Raw genomic sequence first — 24,433 nt, forward strand, 5'->3', positions numbered from 1 at the left:
CTTAAAGGTAGAGAAAAGTGGGGTATAAAACTCAGCTCTTCTTCTTCTCTTAAAGAGGATTGCCAGCAAATTGGGAAGAGGGCCAGGTTTGGGGCAGTAAACACAGAGGAGCAGAGGAAATGAAGGAGAGCGGGGGAACGGGGGCGTGGCTGATGGTAAAATACGGATACTCATAAGGATCTCGTTTTGTGGAAGCAATAATGCTGAGTCCAGTGGCACTCACAGTCCCATTAAATTTTCTTGCAATGGATGGGCTACTTCTGTGGCCGCTTCTGAAGCCCGATTTTCATACTTTATAGAAACTCACCTCCACCATTTTAAGGTTGAACCTTATTTCTCAAAGAGCACTAGTTTTTTTTCTTCAAAACACATTTTTATTCGTGATGCTCTTCAAAAATATAATAATATAGATAGATACATACATAAACATAAGTGCAACGAACAAAACGCATACAGACACTTGCAAAACAAAAGGCAAAACGGTATCTAGGACCCCTTTAGTGTCAGCACCACCAAACTGGATTGTCTGCTCATGCCTCCTGGATGTCTGCGCATGCCTCTGCATGCCTCCTTGGTCTTCCCTTTTTTTTCTGCATGACCCATGTATGGTGCTCCCTAAGTAAACATTCCCCGGAGATCGACTGGAACACTGTAAAACCCACAGTAACAACACTATGCACCACTGAGATTCCCCTTTAAGGTCAAATCCTAGGGTTGCCAGCTCCAGGTTGGGAAAACTGGAGATTTCGGGGGAGGAGCTGAGCAGGGATGTGATTCCATAATGTCCACCCTCTAAAGCAGTCATTTTCTCCAGGGGAACTGATCTCAGTTGCCTGGAGATGAGTTATAATAGCAGGAGATCTCCAGCCACCACCTGGAGGTTGGCAACCCTATCAAATACCCACAGTTCTGGTCCCTGGTATCTCCCTGGCCAGCATCTGCGAGTGCATTGAAACCAAACATTAGAACAAAATTAAATGAATTGAGACAGGCGTGGAAGGCTCTGTGGCTGCAGGTCCCCTTGCTCTTTGCTGACTTCTTCCCCCATCCCAGTTTTCCCCTGGCCTACCACCAGGTCTAGAACTGGGGTAAAGTGAACATATTGGGGGGGGGCACACATCTGATCAAGGTTATTAGACAGTCCCCGCCAGTGGGGGACCTAAATACAAAACAGCACCCTAAGAAGTAACCTTGCTTAGTTTAGTCCTTCATAGTAAACCTGTTGGAAGACGTCGAGACGTGACGGCCTCCGGCAGCTTGCTTTGCTCCGCATAAATCACAGTTTGCTCTCTGAAAAGAGTCTTTACCTGGCTCCTAACCCGGGTCGGAGCATGTCCACACTTCCCCCCTCCGCCCCTCTCGGCTTTCCCTGTGCTTACAACTCCGCCCTTAGCTGCACCCACAAGCATCGACAACCATGTCAGGGATTTCCTTCTTGTTCAGGTTGCTGTTGGGGTCGAAGTAGAGTAGAGACAGGGCCCGCCGCTGGGTGGGGACGCAGCACGAGCGGCCGGCGGTCTGGATGTTGTTGGCTTTGACCAAGTTGAAGACGGTGGTGTGGAAGGAGGCCGCCATGCCGGGCGCGCCGGCCAGGTGGACCGGGCAGTCCCCCATGCAGTAGTTGATCTGATAGCCGTCGGGCTTGAAGATCCAGTCATTCCAGCCGATGTCTCGGAAGCTGACGTAATAGTCTTTCCGGCAGCAGACGCTGGAGTTCTGGTCGCAGTTGAGGCTGCGTTTGGTGACCCGGTGGCCGGGCTCCCGTAGCTTGGCCTTCACCACCAGGAAGGGCTGGTGGGAACTGCCAGTGTGAGTCATCAGAGCTGAGATGCCAGGGGGGCGGCAGTCTCTGCACTGCAGCTCCAGATGCAGGGTCTTCTCTTCCCGCTCGAAGAAGCTCTGCGCAGCCGACGTGAGGGAGAAGGTGTGCCACCCCTTGGTCTCCATCTGCTGCTCCCCCAGCTGATGACCTTCTTGGTAAACTTGTAACGTAACGTTTTGGTGGGTCTTGAGATACAGCCACAGTTGGGCCTGGTGGATCTGCATGTCTTGGCCTTTCGTATGGGAGAACTGGAACTGCAGTTTCCCCGAGGGCTCTGTGGAAAAGAGAACAGTCGAGATGACGTTCACAGAAGGGCCCAGCTTCACCTACTCCACAACCACCATCCCTATACCTGAACTAGAATTTTTCCATCAGTGATCAATAGGGTTGCCAGGTCCCTCTTTGCCACCGGTGGGAGGTTTTGGGGGCAGAGCCTGAGGAGGGCAGGGTTTGGGACTTCAATGCCATAGAGTCCAATTGCCAAAGCAGCCTTGAAGCATCCCGAGATGCTTCAAGGACCCAAACTAAAGGAGGTCAGAGAGATAGGCTGGTGGGCAAATGAAGGGAGCAACTTGGGGAAGCCGTGCAAAAGTATGGGGGTATTCCTAGAGCCAGTACCTTTTTAGGATGGAGAGTGATTGATGGGTGGGGTATTCAGCAAGTGGGGCTTTCCCCATTACCACTGGGGAGAGCTTCTCTCATTAATTTCTGCTCATCGCCCAGCTGTAGAAAACACAGAGCTTCTGTCCGTAAAAAGACAAACAACTCTCAGTAGCGTGTTGGCCTCTCGTTTTTCGCTGGATGCTCCAAGTCAACCCCACCCAAACTATATGTTAAGCAGAGAATAAAATGTTTATTATTAAGAAAAAAAATAGTATGTTAAGCAGAGAAGACAGAATAGGGCCAGGCGCACAGGGCTGGGACGGGTGCTCATTTTTCAGAAGTTTAAAAATGATATGATAGAGGCATTTTTCCCCTATGGCCAATTTTCACATGTCCTTGTGGCCACCCCTATCCAGGTGATCAGTGATGGGGAGGGGCTGTGGCTCAGTGGTAGAGCATCTGCCTGGCATGCAGAAAGTCCCAGGTTCAATCCCTGGCATCTCCAGTTAAAGGGACTACGCAAGTAGGTGATGTGAAAGACCTCTGCCCTGGAGAGCTGCTGCTGGTTTGAGTAGACAATACTGACTGTGATGGACCAAGGGTCTGATTCAGTATAAGGCAGCTTCATGTGTTCATGTGTATTGACGTGGTGGGAGTTCCATGCTCAGAACTTAATTCCCAGACATATAGGGACCCAATTTGGATCGGGGCTGAAGCAGGAGAGGGAGCTTAAGTCTTCCCTCCACATCATTTTCATGACCTGAAGCAGCCTTTTGCTGTTTGCCCCATTGGAGAATCTTATGGGCCATCCATGAGTGTATATGTAGTCCCCAGTGAGACATATAGCAGCTCCCTGGGGCTGTTTCAGGTGAGGATTATAACACAGTGAGGAAAATTTAAGCCCCTTCTCCTTCTGCACCACAAGCCAGATCCGTGTATTAATTTCTGAGCATGGAATTCCCATCCACCTCTGGTTGACAAGACTGCGTCAAACTACGTAGGAGACTCAAGGACTTTGTAAGGTGTGAATCGGCCCTCATGTATTTTGCTCCACTGTCATCTCTGATCAAGCAGGTCTGGCAGATTTTTTTTCTTTACAATATCCCCTACAAACCCTGTGAACAGAGACAATGTGAGTGTCCATCCCAGAGAGCAATGCCTCTACCACTTAGTCTACTGGGGACAAAACCCCTGTCTCCTGTTTCCAGCCACAGACATGTCCCAGGGGACTGGATTGCTGAGAAACCTGAACCACCGCAAAGTTTCAGCGGCATAAACTGAGAGGGCACTTTTACATATGCCGAATAATGCACTTTCAATCTACTTTCAATGCCCTTTGCAGCCGGATTTTACTGCGCGAAATGGCAAAATCCACTTGCAAACCATCATTTAAGTGCATTGAAAGGGGATCGAAAGTGCATTATTCAGGATGTGTAAAGTGCCCCAAAACTTGGACTGCCACAAAGTTTTAGTGGCGTAAGCTTTCATGAGCCAGAGGCCACTGTGTCAGTGAGCTCTGACAAACAAAATCCTGGGCTACAATAAATGTGTTGATCTTTAAGATGGCCACAAGGATCTTTATTATTTTGGCTACAGCAGATTAATGCAATGACTGCACTGGAATCTGATTAATGTCACAATCTCTCCTGTGAGGAAAGGTTGAAGGAGCTGGGTATGTTTAGCCTGGAGAGGAGAAGACTGAGAGGGGGTATGATAACATCCTCAAGTACTTGAAGGGCTGTCATATTGAGGAGGGTGCTGAGTAGTTTTCTATTGCCCCAGAAGGTCGGACCAGAACCAGCGGGCTGAAATTAAATCAAGAGTTTCTCTCTAGGCATTAGGAAGAATTTTTCTAACAGTTAGAGCGGTTCCTCAGTGGAGCAGGCTTCCTCGGTAGGTGGTGGGCTCTCATTCCCCGGAGGTTTTTAAAAAGAGGCTAGATGGCCATCTGTCAGCAATGCTGATTCTATGACCTTACGCAGATCTTACGTGAGAGGGAGGGCAGGAAAGTTTGCATCAGTGTTTGGCTCTCGTGGCCCTTTCTTGCATGCCCAGGGTAGTGCCAATCGCCACTTTTTCAGGAAGCAATTTTCCTCCAGGCTAGATTGGGCAGGGATCCTGGAGGGGTTTTGTTGCCATCTTCTGGGGATGGAGTCACTGGGGGTGTGCAAGGGGGAAGTAGTTGTGAATTTCCTGCATTGTGCAGGGGGTTGGACTAGATGACCCTGGTGGTCCCTTCCAACTCTATGATTCTATTCCTTGTATGGATACAGAACACTTCTGGCCTTGCGCTGCTTGATCAGATTCTAGCTGTCACTCGCATAAGTAAGAAACTGCACTAGTAGGAATCACTTTATTTATTTGTTCATTTATTTATTTATTGGGCACATCTTTATAACCCAGTCCTTCCTGTCAAGAGCTCATAACCACCCTGAGAGGGAGGTGAGGCTGAAAGGGGGAGTCGCTGGCCCAGGATCGACCAGGAAATTTCATGGCGAGCAGGCATTTCGAACTCGGGTGTTCCTGGTTGTAATCTGACGTTCTATTCATTCCACCACACTGTACCCTTTGAGCAGCTTTCTGTGCGACGTTTAAGCATGGAGACCTGACCCGTGCTTTTTGCTCCCTGCAGCAGCCTATTTAGTAAGCCGCCTGGAGCTCCATGGGAGGAGGAGGAAGAAGAAGAGTTGGTTTTTATATGGCAACTTTCTCTACCACTTAAGGAAGAATCAAACCGGCTTACAATCACCTTCCCTTCCCCTCCCCACAACAGACACCCTGTGAGGTAGGCGGGGCTGAGAGAGCTGTGAGTAGCCCTAGGTCACCCAGCTGGCTTTGTGTGTAGGAGTGGGGAAACAAATCCAGTTCACCAGATTAGCCTCCGCCGCTCATGTGGAAAAGAGGCGAATCAAATCCGGTTCTCCAGATCAGACTCCACTGCTCCAAACCACCGCTCTTAACTCCTACACCAAGCTGGAAGAAAGGGAAGAGAGGCGGCTAATAAATGTTTTAAATCAGTGGTTCCCAAAGTGGGCAGTACCACCCCCTGGGGGGCGGTGGGATTACCTAGGGGGGCACTAAGCGGCAAGGAGGCAGCAGGGGGGCGCTAGAGGTGGGCCCCTTCAACTGTGTTGTTGGATAGAGTAGGGGGGCGCTGGGGTTGAGTTTGTGGGACCGAGGGGGCGGTGGCCCGAAAAGTTTGGGAACCACTGCTTTAAATGAATGAATGAATACCCATGCTCCCGGAAAGGGGTGCAACGGCTCACCTGTTTCTGCAAAGCTGATGATCTCGTACCCCTGTTCGTCGGACTCCGTGTTCTCCCAGACGGGAGCCCGTCCCCGTCCGTCCGCCCCACTTTTGCCCATGTGCAGGCGCCGCAGGGCGTTGGCCACGGCCACACGTGATACGGGGTGGGTGATGTTGGGCCTCTCGCTCAGATGCAGCTTCTCCAGGATCTGCTGCTTGGCCACTTCGATCAGGAAGGCCTTCTCGGCACTGGGCTCCAGAGAGGGCATCCCGCAGGAAGGGCACCCGGGCCTCCCCTCCGTCCAGGCCAAAGAGGTCCACAGCAGGGTCAGTGTGGCCAGGGGAGTCCAAGGACTCGGGGGGCTGCAGAGGGGAGCCATGAAGAACCGGAGGGGTGCAGGTGCTGAGATGCTGGGAGGAACCGTTTGTCCTCACGGCGGTGCCTGCAGCTCACAAGGGATGTCTGCCTCGTGCACAGGGGATTTGCATCTTAGCCGGAAAGCTGCAATCTACCCCGGGGTCCAGGAGGGTGCAATTCACCTCCTGTCACTCTCCCCGCTCCTTGTGGTCAGGGTTGGCCGCTGGGGCTGGGAGGGTGAGGCAGCCGTCTCCCTCTCAAGAGATCTCTCCTCCCGGACTGGCTGCTCCTGAGTGCCACCCGGCCAGGTTCCCCCCAGTATTTGACACTCGCCCAGCCTGGCCCTGCCCTTTGAGCCGCACGGATTGGCTGGCCTGCCTGCAGTTCTCCCTGGGGAGGTTTCTTCTTGCAGCTGGGAAGGGAGGTGGGGATTAGCAGTGAGGGATTACGGGCTCCCTGGGGTGGGAACAGGTGTCCGGGAAGGGGGAAAGGGAGCACCCTTAGCTGGAATGCAAAGAGGGTGAGGAATGCATTGGGGGAAGGGTGTTTCTCTGTAAGCATCGGAGCCCCACGGGAGAGAGGGGTAGGTGAAATGGCAAAATGTGGGGCAGAGGGGCAAATGAGGAGGGCACTTATTTGACTTACGTTTTGGAATAGCCAAGTGCTTGGAGCATCGGTGGCGGAGGTGGCGGCGCTGGAACGTGCGGAAAAAGCAATACACCCTAAGCATTTTTTTTTGCAGTAATTCCTGTTTTATTGCAGGCTGTGGCTATCATGCAGACCTTTACCCAGATGCAGTGCTTGGAGCTCAGGATTATAGGCCAGGGAGGTCCAGGCAGTGAGGAAGAAACCCATCAAAATAAGGAAGGTGTACACATGAAGATGCCTCGTACTGAACCAGACCCTCGGTCCATCAAAGTCAGTATTGTCTGCTCAAACTGGCAGCGGCTCTCCAGGTTCTCAGGCAGGGGTCTTTCACATCACCTGCCTGCCTAGTCGCCCCCGCTGACTGCTTCGGGGCTTCCTTTTGATTATGCATGCCTTATCAGCCCGTCAGAGGTCGCCTCGCTCTCCCGGTGTATTTTCCACGTGAGTGGCGGACACTAATCTGGTGATCTGGATTTGTTTCCCCACTCCCACACATGCAGCCAGCTGGGTGACCATGGGCTAGTCACAGCTCTCTTAGAGCTCCTGTGGGTGCTGGGGAACACAGGCAGGACGGTGCTGCTGCAGTCGTCTTGTTCGGGGGCTTCCTAGAGGCCCCTGGTTGGCCACTGTGTGAACCGACTGCTGGACTTGATGGGCCTTGGGCTGATCCAGCAGGGCTTTTCTTATGTTCCTACGTTCTTATGTTCTCTCTCAGCCCCACCTACCTCACAGGTTGTCTGTTGTGGGGAGGGGAAGGGAAGGTGAGTCTTCCTTGAGTGGTAGAGAAAGTCAGCATATAAAAACCAACTCTTCTTCTTCTCCTCTCCGAATTTGCTCAGCCCCACCTACCTCACAAGGCACCTGCGGGGGGTGGGGGAAGGCGATTGTAAGCCGCTTTTGGGACTCCTTTCGGTAGAGAAAAGCGGGGTAATAATAAATAAGTTTTATTTGTGGCCAGTATGCCAGATTTTTAAAAAGAGGGGTATAAAACCCAACTTCTTTATTGTTCTGTCTGAACGGAGCCCATGCCTGTGTTTCGGCATCTCTTTGAGGAGATGTTCCTCAAACATCTTAAGGCATAAGTACAACCGTCAAGCAACACCTCTCCCCCCCACAGCGTACTGACAATCAGGGGAATGGCACCGTGCTGCCCAGCGCTGGCCTTTATGTGTGAAAAGCAATCTGCGGCAAATTCCACCTAACCCCAGCTCCACATCCTTCAGAGGCCACAAAGCCCTTATCTGCTGCTGATAAAGCCTCCAGTGATTAGGGAAAGTGAGGAGCCAGCCCGTTCCCCTTTCCACGAGGTGACGCCAGGCAGGCAGTTGCCACGTTACCGTGCAACTCAGAGTTCGGTCTCCTTGAGACATCATTTAAGCTTTGCCCGGTGGCCAAGGGCCTCTGGTGGAGTTGTCAGTTTTGGCTTCTGCCAGGCTGGAAGCCCTTTGAGAGAGGGAGCTGTGCTGGTTAGTTGCAGAAGGGAATCTTGTGCCACCTTCTTGGGGCAAAAGCCCACACAGTAAAGAAAATTCACAGTGGGTAGCCGTGTTTGTCTGTCTGCAGTAGTAGAAAAGAGCAAGAGTCCAGTAGCACCTTAAAGACGAACAAAAATATTTTCTGGCAGGGTATGAGCTTTCGTGAGCCACAGCTCACTTCTTCAGATACAGCTAGAATGTAAATCCATCTGTCTTTAAGTAGAGGAGAGTGAATTCAGACAAGCATTAGTATGTAAATGTTAACAGTATGTAAATGTGAATAGCAGGCGTGATGGGATTTACATACTAATGCTTGTCTGAATTCACTCTCCTCTACTTAAAGACAGATGGATTCACATTCTAGCTGTATCTGAAGAAGTGAGCTGTGGCTCACGAAAGCTCATACCCTGCCAGAAAATATTTTTGTTAGTCTTTAAGGTGCTACTGGACTCTTGCTCTTTTCTACTACAGTAAAGAAAAAACATGGAAATTTAACGCCCCAATTGATCTGTTGAATTATGGGGCTAGCTACCTATTATGTTTTCCACGGGGATGTCCCTGGTTCGGGTTGAGAGCCGTGTTCTGAAGTTCCCCTCTTCCCACGCGTACGCGGGCTAGGGTTGCCAGGTCCCTCTTTGCCACCAGCGGGAGGCTTTTGGGGTGGAGCCTGAGGAGGGCATGGTTTGGGGAGGAGCTTCATTGCCATAGAGTCCAATTGCCAAAGCAAGTTTGGCAAGCACATCTGGTAGGGTTGCCAACTTCCAGGTGGGGCCTGGAGATCGCACGGAATTCCAACCGATCTCCAGAATACAGTGATCAGTTCCCCTAGAGAAAATGGCAGCTTTGGAGGGTGGACTGTATGGCATATACCCCACTGAGGTTCTTCCCCACACCAAAACCCACCCTCCCCAGGCTCCACCTCCAAAATCTCCAGGAATGAATCACCCCAGAGTTGGCAGTCCTAATACCAGGGCCATTTCTTATGCTACATTGGATGCATGTAACTGTACATGGGATCATGGGATGGGCGAGATTCGGGTCTATTTCCTCTGGGATCTATTTCCAAAGGGAGATGCGTGTATTTCAAACTAAGGGAAGCAGATTTGTAAGTAGTAGCGTTCTCTTGGAAAAGTGAGCCTGCCCACGCTACAGTTTCCCACAAACCGCAGAGGTGAATTCATGTCTCTTAACAGATTGTGTGGGAAGGGGACTGTCATGATCACAGAATCCGTGCAGGTTTGATTATGGCAGAATGTCACAGTTATAGCAGTGCTGCTGGGGTTTATTCCAGGCAATGTTTTGTTAAAGAAAAAAAGCGCCAATCTTTTCTCTGGATTTGCACACAATTTCATTCCCTCTCGTGAACGGTTCCTTGAGAAAGCAGATCACACATCACATCATTCCTGGTTCATCACACTTTGCAAAGTTGTTTTTTTTTCCAAAGGCACGGCAAAATGCAACGTGGATATACATTAACCCATTCGCAGGGCCAATTCAACAGAAGCAAAATGCCACCGAACCAATTCATCCATTGTTGTATCCACACTGCGTGGGGATTTGAACTCAGGGGATTTGAACACAGCCAACTATACCACACTGGCTGACTGCTTCAATTATTTGTTTCACCTTTGATCCTTCCTCATAATTAGCAGAACCTAAAGCAAAATGCCCCTGACCTGGATGGCACAAGGCTAGCCTGATCTTGTCAGATCCCAGAAGCTAAGCAGGGTCAGCCCTGGTTAGTACTTGGGTGGGAGACCTCCAAGGAATACCAGGGTCGCTATGCAGAGGAAGACAATGGCAAACCACCTCTGTTAGTCTCTTGCCTTGAAAACCCTACTGGGTTGCCATACATCAGCTGCGACTTGACGGCACTTTTCACACACACAAAGCAAAATGCAAGAAGAAGAAGAGTTGGTTTTTATATGCTGACTCTCTCTACCACTTAAGGAAGAATCAAACCGTCTTACAATCGCCTTCCCTTCCCCTCCCCATAACAGACACCCTGTGAGGTAGGCGTGGCTGAGAGAGTTCTAAGAGAGCTGTGACTCGCCCACGGTCACCCAGCTGGCTTCGTGTGGAGGAGTGGGTAAACAAATCCAGTTCACCAGATTAGCATCCACTGCTCATGTGGAGGAATGGGGAATCAAACCTGGTTCTCCAGATCAGAGTCCACCACTCTAAACCACCGTTCTTAACCACTACACCACACTGGCAAACATAGGCTAATGTGCATAATGTGTTGGGGGGGGGGCATGACATTCAGCTTTCCTTGGTGCAGAATTTTTGTGAAGGGTAGAAAATAGCTGTGGCTTCAGAGTATGCTGCTCCTGTCAGAAAGTACTGGCCATGGGTACTAAGCAGGATCAGCTGGAACTTGAGATGTTGAGCCAGCATGGTGTAGTGGTTAAGAGCAGTGGTTTGGAGCAGTGGAGTATGATCTGGAGAACCCGTTTGATTCCCCACTCCTCCACATGAGCGGTGAACTCTAATCTGGTGAACTGGATTTGCTTCCCCACTCCTACACACGAAGCTAGCTGGGTGACCTTGGGCTAGTCATACTCTCTCAGCCCCACCTACCTCACAGGGTGTCTGTTGTGGGGAGGGGAAGCGAAGGTGATTATAAGCTGGTTTGTGTCTCCCTTAAGTGGTAGAGAAAGTCGGTATGTAAAAACCAACTCATCTTCTTCTATCTTCTCGGGAGAGGTTCAGCAGCTTGCTTTGGCAGAGGACGAAGCTGCTGATTTGCAGGGCAGAGGCTTTTTAGCTGAACCACACCTGATGGTTGGTTTTGGCTGGAGAGATGGAGGCAACATGTAAATACAGTTGTCTGGGAAAAAAGGTGCCCACGCAACATGATGCAACCACAGAGCCCGGGCCGAAGTCCACCGCATACTAAGTCTGCTGGCAGCTCTGCTCCCAGAATAGGCCAGGAGAGTCAACAGATTAGCAAATGGCCCTGGCGTGGTGCTGAGGTACAAGTTCCCCAGTGGCCAGATCTGTCTAGCGACACCAGCCACAGTCCATGGAGGATCTGTTGAACTGGGACGAACTGGATGTCCATCAAGCTCTGTTTTCTGCCTCCTGGCTAAGACAATAGCACAGAGAGGAGGTCAACCAACTATAGCTGTGGCTCAGTGGTAGAGCATCTGCTTGGCCTGCAGAAGGTCCCAGGTTCAATCCCCGGCTTCTCCAGTTGAAGGGACTAGGCAAGTAGGTGATGTGAAAGACCTCTGCCTGAGACCCTGGAGAGCCGTTGCCGGTCTGAGTAGACAATACTGACTTGGATGGACCAAGGGTCTGATTCAGTAGAAGGCAGCTTCATGTGTTCATGTGTACATGCACAATCGGAAGCTGACTGAGGGCTGCCCCGAGCGCGGCCTCTTTATATGCAGGGGAGCCGGACCTGAGTGAAAACCTCAGGTCCCGCTGCCCAGAGGCCCGCCCCCCCCATTGGGAGCCCGAGCCTGATTGGCTTGTTTAAATTGGCTCCCTCCAATGACGTGCCGGCAAGCACGTGGCTGCACAAGCGGCGTCAGGTCCGACGACGCCTTTCCCCGTCCTGCTGCCTGAAATGGCGGAGGGGCCTGTGCCGGCCAGAAGCCCCGGGCTCCACCTGTTCAGCGGCCGGCCGCCCGCCCTCAGGGCAGGGGGGGAGAGGGGTCCACTCGCCCGCGCCCACCACAGCCCAGCCCAGCAACCTTGGGCTCTGCGGGGTAAGTCGGAGCCCCGTTTCTAAAGAAACCTCTCCCGCTTTGAAGAAGAAGAGTTGGTTTTTATATGCCAATTTTCTCTACCTTTTAAGGTCGAATCAAACCGCTTACAATCTCCTTCCCTTCCTCTCCCCACAACAGGCACCTTGTGAGGTAGGTGGGGCTGAGAAAGTTTGGAGAGAACTGTGACAAACCCAAGGTCACTCAGCTGGCTTCATGTGGAGGAGTGGAGAATCAAACTCGGTTCTCCAGATTAGAGTCCATCGCTCTTAACCACTATACCACTCTGGTCCTAAATCCCTCCAATGAGACATCATGATACTCTATGAGGAAATGAAGACTACTTGAGTCCAGTGGAGACTAGACGTTCTGAGTCCAAGAGGGTAGACGAGCTGCTCAGTGCACCTGTAGCCAAGTGGTAATGCCTCTGCTTTGCATGCCAGAGGTCCCAGGTTCAATCCCTGGCATCTCCAGATAAAAGGAGCAGGTATGTGTGTGTGCCGTAAAGTCACAGCCGACTTATGGCAACCCCATAGGGTTTTCCAGGCAAGAGATATTCGGGGGCATTGCCTGCTTCTGCGTGGGCTGTGAGAGTTCCAAGAGAACTGTGACTGGCCCAAGGTCATCCAGCAAATTTCATGTGGAAGATTGGGGAATTGAAACCGCTTCTCCAGATTGGAGCCTGCCACTCTTAACCACTACGCTACACCATTGCTTCAGGCCCTGGGAAGTGACTTCGAGTTAGAGACAATACTGAACTTGAGAGATTCAATATAAATTTTCACATTTATTAGTGAAGGGGCTGTGGCTCAGTGGTAGAGCATCTGCTTGGCATGCAGGAGGTCCCAGGTTCAATCCCTGGCATCTCCAGTTAAAAGGATCCTATTCATACATGCCATAGTATTCCCTATTACTATGTATGGATGTGAAAGCTGGACAATGAAGAAAGCTGACTGGAAGACAATAGATTCCTTTGGATTGTGGTGTTGGAAGAGAGTGTTACAGATACCGTGGACTGCCAAAAATAAATAAATAAGTGGTTTATAGATCAAATCAAGCCTGAACTGTCCCTAGAAGCTAAAATGACTAAACTGAGGCTATCATGCTTTTGTCACATTATGAGAAAACAAAGGTCACTGGAAAAGACCATAATGCTAGGAAAAGTTGAAGGCAGCAGGAAAAGAGGAAGACCCAACATGAGATGGATTGACTCTATAAAGGAAGCCACAGTCTCAAAATGCAAGACCTGAGCAAGGCTGTTAATGATAGGACATTTTAGAGGACATTGATTCATAGGGTCGCCATGAATCAGAAGCAACTTGGAGGCACTTAAGATAACAACACACAGTAGGTGATATGAAAGACCCCTCCCTCTGAGTCCCTGGAAAGCTGCTTCCAGTTAGAGGAGAAAAGATTGATCTTGATAGACCAATGGATTGACTCAGTCCAATCCGATCCCTTTATTGGCATAAAAAATAAAGCATACAAAAGCAAATACATAAGACCATACTATACATGGTACATCAGATCTCCATCGTTTTTACGATAAATCAATTTAAGTGGATTGCTTCGTTTTGCAGTCCTAAGCCAGCCTTATTTGATACAGAAGCGCTCACGTTCTTGGATTGCAAACTGTAGAAACCTTGCCACCAATTCAATTTTTATTGGGCCCTAAGTGGTCATAAGGAGAGACTCCTCAATTTTGGGGGGTAATCATTCCCTGCACAAATAACGGGTCTATAAATTGAGAACGACCCCTAGAATAAAACGAACGTTTAAGTAGGACATGAGGAACTGATTCTACCTTGCCCTCTCTGCATGGACAGGCCCTATCTGTATATGAGACCTTATTAAATCTTCCATAGGGCAGAAGGAAGGGCATTAAATCTAGTGAGCATGTAAGTTCTTCTCTGTTGGGGATCGGTTAAACACGTAAGGTAATATGCCAAGGACTGATTATATGGCCAGGGCTCCCAATATAGAGGGGAGCATCTACAGCATGCACTCTTCTAAGCGCCTGCAGATCTATATCCAAAAGTCTGTTCTTAATCAGCTCAAACGCTGATTTCTCTGTAAGACAGAGCAGAGAGTCCAAAGAGATTCCAATTGATCTAATTTTGCTTACGATATAGTTTGTCCAACTAGCTCGTTCAAATTCTGTTAGCATATGATGGGCAAAGCTGTTGAACTCAGATTTGAAATGCCAGCATAACCAGAATTTGGTTTGTCATGAGCCAGGCTCTGGTTTCCAATCGTATTTGGCTTGTTTCTAGGCAGAGCGATGCGTAGGGGACACAGGATGGTAATCCAAGAATTTTCCTTAGGAAAGGATTGACTCAGTCATAAGGCACCATCATGGTTCATGTGACATGAAACGGGGCCATCATCTCACGCGGCTTGGAAAGTGGTAGAACTTCCTCGCCCGTTCAATCTACTTTCTTCATGTACCACTTGGGATCTGGTTGCTTGAAAATGCTATATGAATTTCCTGCCTCTGGGCAAGGCCAGTTCTGGGGAATTCTGCTTGCCCTTAGAGGCCTTCTTGGTCACCAATGAGTAGCCACAGTCAACTAACTTTGTACAACTAAAATTAGAAAGCAGAGTCAGAGGTCATGATAGCTGGACAAACAGAAGCCCCCGCTCCTGTGGTTTAAGAAAGACACCATTGCACTGGCCTTTTGAAACTTATCCACTCAACAACTAGAGCTAGAATCTTGCTATTTATTTTTTTAAAATAACATTTGGGGGTCCTCACGTCTCAGGACTCAGAAGGATGGGATATTTAGAGCTGAATGGTCTTTCAAACCCATGAGTGTCTTTCTGGCTTCCCCTATTCTAAAGACCATCTAAGGGAAACTAGGCCAGAGGTCAGTACAGTATTTTGAGATTCACTGTACACATTGCATAAGCCGCCAATCGATGGGACGTTTCCCAGAAAGCCGACCTCACACCCAACTCATGCGCTAACAAGAAGCATAACAGCATGGCTGGCAGTTAACAAGAACGATAACAGCATGCCTAGGGTTGCCAACCTCCAGGTACTAGCTGGAGATCTCCCGCTATTACAGCTGATCTCCAGCCAATAGAGATCAGTCCCCCTGGAGAAAATGGCTGTTTTGGCAATTGGACTCTATGGCGTTGGTCCCTCCCTGCCCCAAACCCCGCCCTCCTCAGGCTCTGCCCCCAAAAACCTCCTGCCAGTAGCGAAGAGGGACCTGGCAACCCTAAGGGTTGCCAGCCTCCAGGTGGTGACAGGAGATCTCCAGCTATTACAGCTGATCTCCAGGTGACAGAGATCAGTTCACTTGGAGAAAATGGCCACTTTGGAAGGTGGACTCTATGTATGTATGCATTTATTTATTTAATTACATTTTTTTACCCTGCCCTCCCCAACTGGAAGGTCTGGCTCAGAGCGGCTTACATGATCCAAAATATAATAAAAATGATGTTTTAAAATGGAATTTAAAATACAATTTAAAAGAGCCCAGATCAATCGAATAAATAGGACAATAATGCCCCCTCCAATGACTCTAAAGAGGGACCTGGCAACCCTAAGCATTGATCAGGGGAGGGGGAATATAGACTGCTCGAAAGATCTAAGTAGTCCTCTCCCCACAACTGCTTCAATCAGATAGATCCGCAGTGCTCTTCGAAGGTTACCAACTCTGGGTTGGGAAATTCCTGGAGATTTGGGAGTGGAGTCTGGGGAGTAGAGCTGCCGGATACCAGGTAATGGTGGGCGATTGCTGGCCAATTAAGGGGGATGCCCACCTCCCTTCAGCTGGCCGGTGGGCGGAAGCAGGTCAGCTGAAGGGGGGCAATTAACATCACTTCTAGAGTTACCCCGGAAGTGGTGGGGACCCTCTAGTACATTCCTCCAAAAACTCTATGGGTTCCAAAAACATTCCTCCAAAAACTCTATGGGTTCCATAGAGTTTTTGGAGGAATGCGCTAGAGTCTCACCGTCACTTCTGGGTTATTGTGCTGCTCACACACACACACAGCCCCACCACAATGAAGTTCCTGCCAGTGGTGGTGGTGGGGCCCTCCGACCCTACTGGGGAGATCAGTAGGGTATAATGCCACCCTCCAGCCATTTTCTGTAGGGCAATTGAAGTCTGGAGATCAACTGTAATTCTGGGAGATCTCCAGGTCTCACTTGGAGGTTGGCAACCCATCTTCCTCCCGCGGGCTACATTTCAGAAGGGGGGGAAGACTGGGTGGCTGTTCATACCTTTCTTGCAGTTTAGGCAATGTGATCACAGCAGTGTGGAATATACGGAGTCCTGGATTAAATCGTGTATCCAGGCAAACCCACAATAGACGTTTGGATTTGCAAGTTTGTTTCATACCGGACAATTCCCTCTTCTGGCATTGTAAAAGCACCCTCTCTTTAAAGAAAAAAAAGTACAATCAAGAAGTATTTCTAATGTTATCAGTACTATCCTAAACCAAGTCATGCCCTTCTAACTCCATTGAAATCTATGAGCTTAGAAGGGTGTTTCTCGGTTTAGGATTACTCCGTCAGAGACCTGTCCAGATTGAGATGGGGGCTAGTATATGCAGTGTTTTTCTTGCTTTGCAGATTTTATTTATTTATGTTATTTATAGTTCGCCTTTCTCACTGAGACTCAAGGCGGATGACATAGAGTAAGCCAAATACTGACAACGGGATGGGACTTCCAATGAACAGTGCAATGGGGTAGAAACCTGGAAACAAGCATAAATCTGAAACTGAACTGTCAAAGACCTGAAACAAAGCATAAACGTATAAACATGACACGTTAAATGGTGCAGAGCTTACCTAGCAGGAGCATACCTACAGTAACAGACTCACTGTAAGTATAGTCTGCAGTTCCTATCCCTTTACCAAAGCATCTTTCTGAACTGTTTCATTATAGTCCAGCCCTATCAACTGTGTGAAAAAGCCTTCCTGAATAATTCAGTTTTGCATGGAGAGCCAGCGTGGTGTAGTAGTTAAGAGCGGTGGTTTGGAGTGGTGGACTCTAATCTGGAGAGCCGGGTTTGATTCCCCACTCCTACACATGGTCATCCTTCAGGGGCCAGCCTCTTCTCCTGTAAATCTAGGGCCATATTCCGATGTAGGTTTAAACCAGCACATCCACAAATGGTTCGTACATGTTCCTTCCTCCTCTGCTTTCACTAATGCGGTTAAGCAACAACAGTAATGTGGTGGCAGAATTGTGGAATACAAACAGACCTTGAATTAGGCTGTATATTCCAAGCCAACCAACAGTGCAATTCTAAACAGAGTTACACCCTTACAAGCCCATCGGCTTCAATGGATTTAGAAGGGTGTAGCTTTGCTTAAGCCTGCAGTCAGACTTACAAGACTGGCACATAGATACTTGTAAATCTTTAGCACAAGGATCCCTAGGGTTGCCAATTGCCAGGTAGTAGCAGGAGATTTCCTGCTAATTCAACTGATCTCCAGTCGATAGAGATCAAATCACCTGGAGAAAAATTGCCCCTTTGGCATTGAAGTCCCTCCCTCCCCAAACCCCACCCTCTTCAGGCTCCACCCCCAAAATCTCCCGCCGGTTGCGAAGAAGGACCTGGAAACCCTAAGGATCCCCCTTATGTATGTGTTTGCCGTGTAGTCTCAACTGACTTATGGAGACCCCAGAAAAGGGCTTTCAAGGCAAGTGAGAAGCAGATGTGGTTCGCCGTTGCCTTCCTCTGCAGAGTCTTCCTTGGTGGTCTCCATGCCCCCCCTTGAGAGCCAACGTGCTATAGTGGTTAAGAGGAGTGGACTCTAATCTGGAGAACCGGGTTGGGTTCCCCACTCCTCCACATGAGCGGCAGACTCTAATCTGGAGAACCGGGTTTGTTTCCCCACTCCTCTACATGAGCAGCGGACTCTAATCTGGTGAACCGGGTTGGTTTCCCCACTCCTACACATGAAGCCAGCTGGGCGACCTTGGGCTAGTCACAGTTCTCTCAGCCCCACCTACCTCACAGGGTGTCTGTTGTGGGGAGGGGGAGGGAAGGTGATTGTAAGCCGGTTTGATTCGTCCTTAAGTGGTAGAGAAAGTCGGCATATAAAAACCAACTCTTCTTCCCATCCAAGTCCCAAGCCTACTTAGCTTCCAAGATCAGATGAGAGCCACCTCCATGAATTCCCCCCTGGGCTGCGCTAACCAAAAGTGCAAACCTGCTAACGTATAACATGAACTACATTCTAGAATTCATACAAGCTATACAATTGGGCTTCATGTCAGCTGACTGTGGGCTGTATAGTAATGCCCAACTTCATTAGCTAGTGGCACACAGCATGCAAGTCGGTGGCCTAGCTGAAGTGATGGTATCCCACAACTGCTCTAAATACGGTCCCACAGCACTTCCGCCATTGGGAACTCTTTTCCCCACACAGTTTTCTCTGCACGGTTGGAAGACGTCTGCTTTTTGCTACCTTGACGCAGGGGCAGTTCTCAGATCAATGAAAGGGGACCAATGCACAGGAGACCCTAGAGAAAAGCAATCTCCTACGACGCTAACGCCACCCAGTGGCCCTGCTGGGCAACCTTTGCTAACCTTTTTGGCTATCGTCACCAGGTAGATTTCCAGCCATGGCTGATACCATGTTATGCTGGAACTTCCAATGCTCTAAATATCATGTGGTGAACCGTTTTGTCCATCAGCCAAAAATGATCACTGCGTCTTCCCCTGGTACCCGGTGATTTGTGCATTTAGACTACTTAATCTCTACAGCTTTCTCTCAATCACTCCCCATGTCAGACATTAGCTAGCGATACTATTGAATTTCCCAGTCATAGCAATTTGACTTCGAACTGGTAATTTCACCCACTGCAATTTTGCACGGGACAGGACAAATAACGTTTATCTTTGTGGTCACCGAGGCAAATATTTTGGAAGTGTTTCAATCTGCAAAACTAACGGTATTTCAGCAGTGTTTTCATGCAACCATGCACATTATTTCTCATATTTGTGGCATTCTGCACATACGTACATGTTTATTATTTCCATGTATTCTATTTTTAAGCATGTATTGCATGCACACAGATGTATGGCGTTTCTTTTTTACTTAGGGTTTGGTTTAAAGAGAGTTAGCCGGGTGTAGTGATTAAGAGCGGTGGTTTGGAGCAGTGGACGCTGATCTGGAGAACCGGGTTAGATTCCCCACTCCTCCACATAAAGCCAGCTGGATGACCTTGGGCTAGTCACAGCTCTCTCAGCTTCACTTACCTCACAGGGTGTCTGTTGTGGGGAGGGGAAGGGAAGGTGATTGTAAGCTGGTCTTCCTCTTCCTCTTCTTCAGTGGGCAGGGCCATCCCAACAAATTTTGGCATCCCAAGCAGTGAAGTTTCACCCCTCCCTGACCCCAGGGAAGTGACCACTCACTTTATCTCCTGCACCTAGGTGCAGCGAGAAGCCACTCTTCATCCCTTGCACTATGGCGGGAAGGCGAGGTGGCATAGTGAGGAAGATGCTGCCTGCCCTCCTCACCCCCTGGTGAGGTGAGGCAGCTAAGTGGGGAAAGAGGAAGGACGTTCAAGCTGGGGGCCATACCCACTCTTGCCCCCTGACAGAGGGAGTGAGAAAGGGAAAGAAAAGGCTCTCCGCAGCCATACATTGATGCTAGGGGAGTTCCTTGAACACATGAAGCTGCCTTCTACTGAATCAGACCCCTGGTCCATCAAAGTCAGTATTGTCTACTCAGACCAGCAGTGGCTCTCCAGGGTCTCAGGAAGGGGTCTTTCACATCACCTACCTGCCTAATCCCTTTAACTGGAGATGCCGGGGATTGAACCTGGGACCTTCTGCATGCCAAGCAGATGCTCTACCACTGAGCCACAACAATGTAACCATTGTCTGAGCCTTCAGCGAGTCGTAATCTTTTTGCTGGTTGGAGGGTCTTGCCTCGATGTTGATGGCTGCTGGCTGTAAAAAACGCAATATCTGTGAAGTGCAATAAAGCTAAGCACCATAAAACAAGGTATACCTGCACCAACCCTGCTTAGCTTCTGAGATCTGATGAGATCGGGCTATACCATTCTGCCTTTCCTCCATGGTACATGTAGCCCTGGACTATATCTACTCCAATGGACAATGGTGTACTAGAGTCCTGTGTGTGTGTAAAGTGCCATCAAGTCACAGCTGACTTACGGCGACCCCAGCAAGGGGCTTTCAAGGAAAATGAGAAGCAGAGGTGGTTTTTGCCGTTGCCTTCCTCTGCAGAGTCTTCCTTGGTGGTCTCCAAATACTGACTCTGCTTAGCTTGCGAGATCTGATGAGATCAGGCTGTACCATGCTGTCTTCTCTCCTCTAGAAGAAGAGGAGTTGGTTTTTATACCCCACTTTTCTCTACCAAAAGGACTCTCAAAGTGGCTTAAAATCACCTTCCCTTCCTTCTGCTCCCCCACAACAAGCACCTTGTAAGGTAGGTAGGGTTGAGAGAGTTCGGAGAGAGCTGCGAGCAGCCCAAGGTCACCCAGCAGGCTTCATGTGGAGAAACGGGGAATCTAACCTGGTTCTCCAGTCCCTCTAGTCCCCGCCCCCCGAACACACATGAAGCAGCCTTATACCGAATCAGACTCTTGGGCTGCAGTCCTAAGAACACCTTCCTGGGAGTAAGTCATATTTAATAACATGGACCTTACTTCTGAGTAGACCTGCTTAGGCTTGCTCTCTTGGTCCATCAAGGTCAGCGTTGTCTACTCAGACAGGCAGTGGCTCTCCAAGGCCTCAGCTAGAGGTCCTTCGCAATCGCATCCCCTACTGCCTGGTCCTTTTAACTGGAGATGCTGGGGATTGAACCTGGGACCTTCTGCATGCTGAACAGAGTTTCTTTCACTGGTCCACAGCCCCTCCCCTCAAAGATCTCCCTTTTTTTTTTTGCAGAAAAACCAGTGAACAATCTGCTACCCCAGGAGGGGGATGAGAACGACCTTGATGGAGACGTTGAGCAATATTTTCGATAGAGGAATTAAAAATTAGCCCTTCATATGACAAAGGTTGGGAAGATTTCAGTCGGGTGTCTGACAAAACAGTGCCTTGGACCTTTGGCAGTGGCAGTTATTGATGTTGGCAGAAGAACCCTTAAAGAAAACAACCAGTACAAAGTAAATATTTGCATGGGGACTGTTATATGGAGCACTGGATATGGTTGCTCAGGCGTCAGGTTGCCAGGTCTCAATTCAGAGACAGCGCCTGTCTCTTTAAATGCTCTATATAGCCATGGTGCTGACCAGTCTGCGGCTTCATTGGTCCCTTCACCTCTTCAGAGAGCCAGTGTGGTGTAGTGGTTAAAAGCAGTGGACTCTAATCTGGAGAACCGGGTTTGCTTCCCCACTCCTCCACATGAGCAGCAGACTCTAATCTGGTGAACCGGGTTGGTTTCCCCACTCCTACACATGAAGCCAGCTGGGTGGCCTAGGGGTAGTCACAGTTCCCTCTGAACTCTCTCAGCCCCACCTACTACACAAGGTGTTTGTTGTGCAAAGAAGAAGGGAAGGTGATTGTAAGCCAGTTTGATTCTCCTTAAAAAGTAGAGAAAATTGGCATATAAAAACAAACTCTTTTTCTTCTTGAACACAAGAAGCTGCCTCATACTGAATCAAACCCTTGGTCCATCAAAGACAGTATTGTCTACTCAGACCTGCAGCTGCTCTCCAGAGGTCTTTCACATCACCTACTTGCCTGGTCCTTTTAATTGGAGATGCCGGGGATTGAACCTGGGACCTTGTGCATGTCAAGCAGATGCTCTACTACTGAGCCACAGCCTTTTCCTCCTCCTCCTCCTTCGTCTTCGTCTTCTTCTTCACTTTCCATAGGGCAAAATTCCAATCCTGATTGCCAGAGCATCATCCAGGAGTCAAGGCACCATTCAAGTTGCTGGATCTGGAGTCAACAACACAGTAGCTTAGCTGCTGTTCTAGTAGGTTGGAAGGTTGTAACTCTGGTTATGATGGCTGTGTTGTTAGCTGTCGCACTTCCACTAGAACGCTCTTTCTGGCTTTCATTAGGAAGCCCCCAGCTATTAGTATTTGTTTGCACATTTGTGAAGAAACACATGTCAGCATTTCTTCTTGTTGCTGGAGCATGACGCCATGCCTGCCCTGGGCATGCGCATTGCTGGGATGAACACATGCCTTATACTGAATCAGACCACTGGTATATCATAGTCGGTATTGCCTGCTCTGCTTGCTGCTGCAGCTCTCCAAAGTCTCCAGTACCGATCTTTCACACCATCTATGTCAAGATGTTAGGGTTGCCAGATCCTGGTTGGGAAATACCTGGAGATTCGGGGGGTGTAGCCTGAGGTTGGCGGGGTATGGTGAGGGGAGGGAACCTCAGCAGGGTATAATGCCATAGAGCCCACCTTCCAAAATGGCCGTTTTCTCCAGGTGAACTGATCTCTGTTGCCTAGAGTTTAGTTGTAATAGCGGGAGATCTCCAGCTATACCACCTCCAGCTATAAATTACATACAGCTGTGATCACAGAATCAAGCAGCTTCCATTGAGCAGCCAGCTAGGCGCATTGAGAGACAAGACATCTTGAGAAAAATCTCCCATATTACTATTAAGTAAGGTATGCTTATGAAATATACACATGATAAGCTTGCTTCTTTTTAATGACTTTTTGAATATCTTGTTAAATAATTGACTTTGCTGAAAAAATAGACTAAGACAAGGACTTTATAAAACAGAAATTTATTATAAATTATAGGAATATTAATATTTAAGAAGTAGACAGTTGAAGAAGCTGCCTCGCGGCAGTGAAAACGCGGAAGTACATCCGGACGATGTTCCCATCATCTCTTCTTATATTGCATCATACTATTCCTGGAAAAGTTTAAAAAAACATTTATACCTTTTGAGAAAGAAATTATTCTTACTGGAATTATTGTAGCCTTGTATCTTGCTACATTTTGTTGTTCTTTGTCTTGTTTGTTCTGTGTTACATTGTAACCTTCACTTGTCACGGTTGTTTGATATTTGCCAAGCACTGTATGCATGTTGTGTACTAGATAATACATTTAGTTCATTTTTGAGAGCTTTGTACTATTCTTTAACACACCACCTGGAGACTGGCAACCCTACAAGATGTCAGGAATTGAACCTGGGCTCTTCTGCATGCAAAGCCACTGAGCCACAGCCCCTGCCTTCATGGCATTCCCATTCCATGTTGTTTTAAACTGACTGATAGTGTGCGCTGGCAAAATGGTTCCCAGAATCTGTTCCAGCACATAGGTGGTCTCTGCTTTTGCTTCTGCTGGTTGGAAAATTCTGGGAGCCTTCTGCACATCTGTGCAAGCTTTAGCAGGCTTGCTCAGTAGTGATTTTGAGAAGTTTGGTAAAATGTTTTTTCTCCCGTTAGCATTTTGGTGCTGACTAAAGATTTGGGGTTGCTGGGATTATTACACGGAAATCCTGTGCAGTTTATTTGGGAGTAAAACCCATTGGCTGTTTGTGCTTGGTAATTAGCAGCGCGTTCCAGGCTGAAGTGCCCCGCATATTTATTTTTTTATTTCTTCAGGCTGAACCGCCATTCCAGACTTCACTGCAAAGCCGGGGGCATACCTACTTCACATTTCTTAAGAGCCCCTTTTGTATTTGCTCCGCCCCAGCATCGAAGCATTCACTGAAGGAAGCATGCAGAATCACACAGGTGCGAGGCTTAGCTATGCAAACGGCTATTGCTAATGGCTACGCAAATGAAGGAATGAAGGAGCAGGCGAGTAGGGAGGTGGAATTTGTTTGAATTTCTCTTCTTGCATCGGGACCCCGAATAGTCATTTTAAAGGTCGAATTTAAAAAAGGAGCTTTGAGCGAGCATCAAAATTGACACTGAATAAATGGCCATTGAGTTTTGTGTGCCTTACTCCTACAGAAGTGTGTGTATAGAATTGCAGCTTTAGGTTATTGTTCTGTGCTTTTTTGTGTATTTGATTGATTTGATTTTAAGGAGGCTTTATAAGCTCCAAAAAAGAGTCTGAGCCATGGGCAGAATAAAAATTGTAAAAATAAACTTAGCACACACACACACCACTGTGATATAGTCTAGTTTCTGCACTTTAGAGAAGCCCCAAGTCTTAAAAAGGTAAAGGGAGTCCCCCTGTGCAAGCCACAGGTCATTACTGACCTATGGGGTGATGTCGTGATTTCTAGAGTCTTGTTACCCTTTTAGCACCGCATTGCTCGAGAATTTTGCAGTTTGTTGCCCCCTTCTGGATATCAGCTGCTATCCTTCTCATATATGAAGTAACTATCTTTTCCTTAGGACAATTGTAAGGATTGATCTGACTCTCAGGACCACACCTGAGTTCCAAATCATGTCGCAGGCTCTTGACATGGGACAAGACAGGCATGAACCGTGTTCTTTTTGTATTGTTGCCTTTTCCCACAGAGAGATTATTATAGATGCCAGCAGAATGGGTTGGATACAGACTAAACTTTTCATGACCAGAACTTTCCTAGGAGCCTTCCCTCTCACACCATAGTGCCTCTTCCTTGTAGGAATCCAGCTTGAACATCTGGCATTTTTTTGTTTCATATATGGTAAGGGTCTTTGTTGTAACATTT

The 24,433-nt window shown here is 48.6% G+C and overlaps 1 protein-coding gene across 1 annotated transcript; it reads right to left on the reverse strand.

Moving 5' to 3' along the window:
• Window positions 1-1,389: 1,389 nt before the first annotated feature.
• Window positions 1,390-6,052, reverse strand: LOC130477429 (inhibin beta E chain-like). Its single transcript, XM_056849379.1, has 2 exons — window positions 5,692-6,052; window positions 1,390-2,096 (listed from the first exon to the last, which is right to left on the reverse strand). Exons 1-2 carry the CDS (start codon window positions 6,050-6,052, stop codon window positions 1,390-1,392), a joined length of 1,068 nt encoding a protein of 355 aa, XP_056705357.1.
• Window positions 6,053-24,433: the final 18,381 nt, after the last annotated feature.

This window comes from Euleptes europaea, chromosome 1 (genome assembly GCF_029931775.1).
Source record: "Euleptes europaea isolate rEulEur1 chromosome 1, rEulEur1.hap1, whole genome shotgun sequence".
NCBI classification, from domain to species: domain Eukaryota; kingdom Metazoa; phylum Chordata; class Lepidosauria; order Squamata; family Sphaerodactylidae; genus Euleptes; species Euleptes europaea.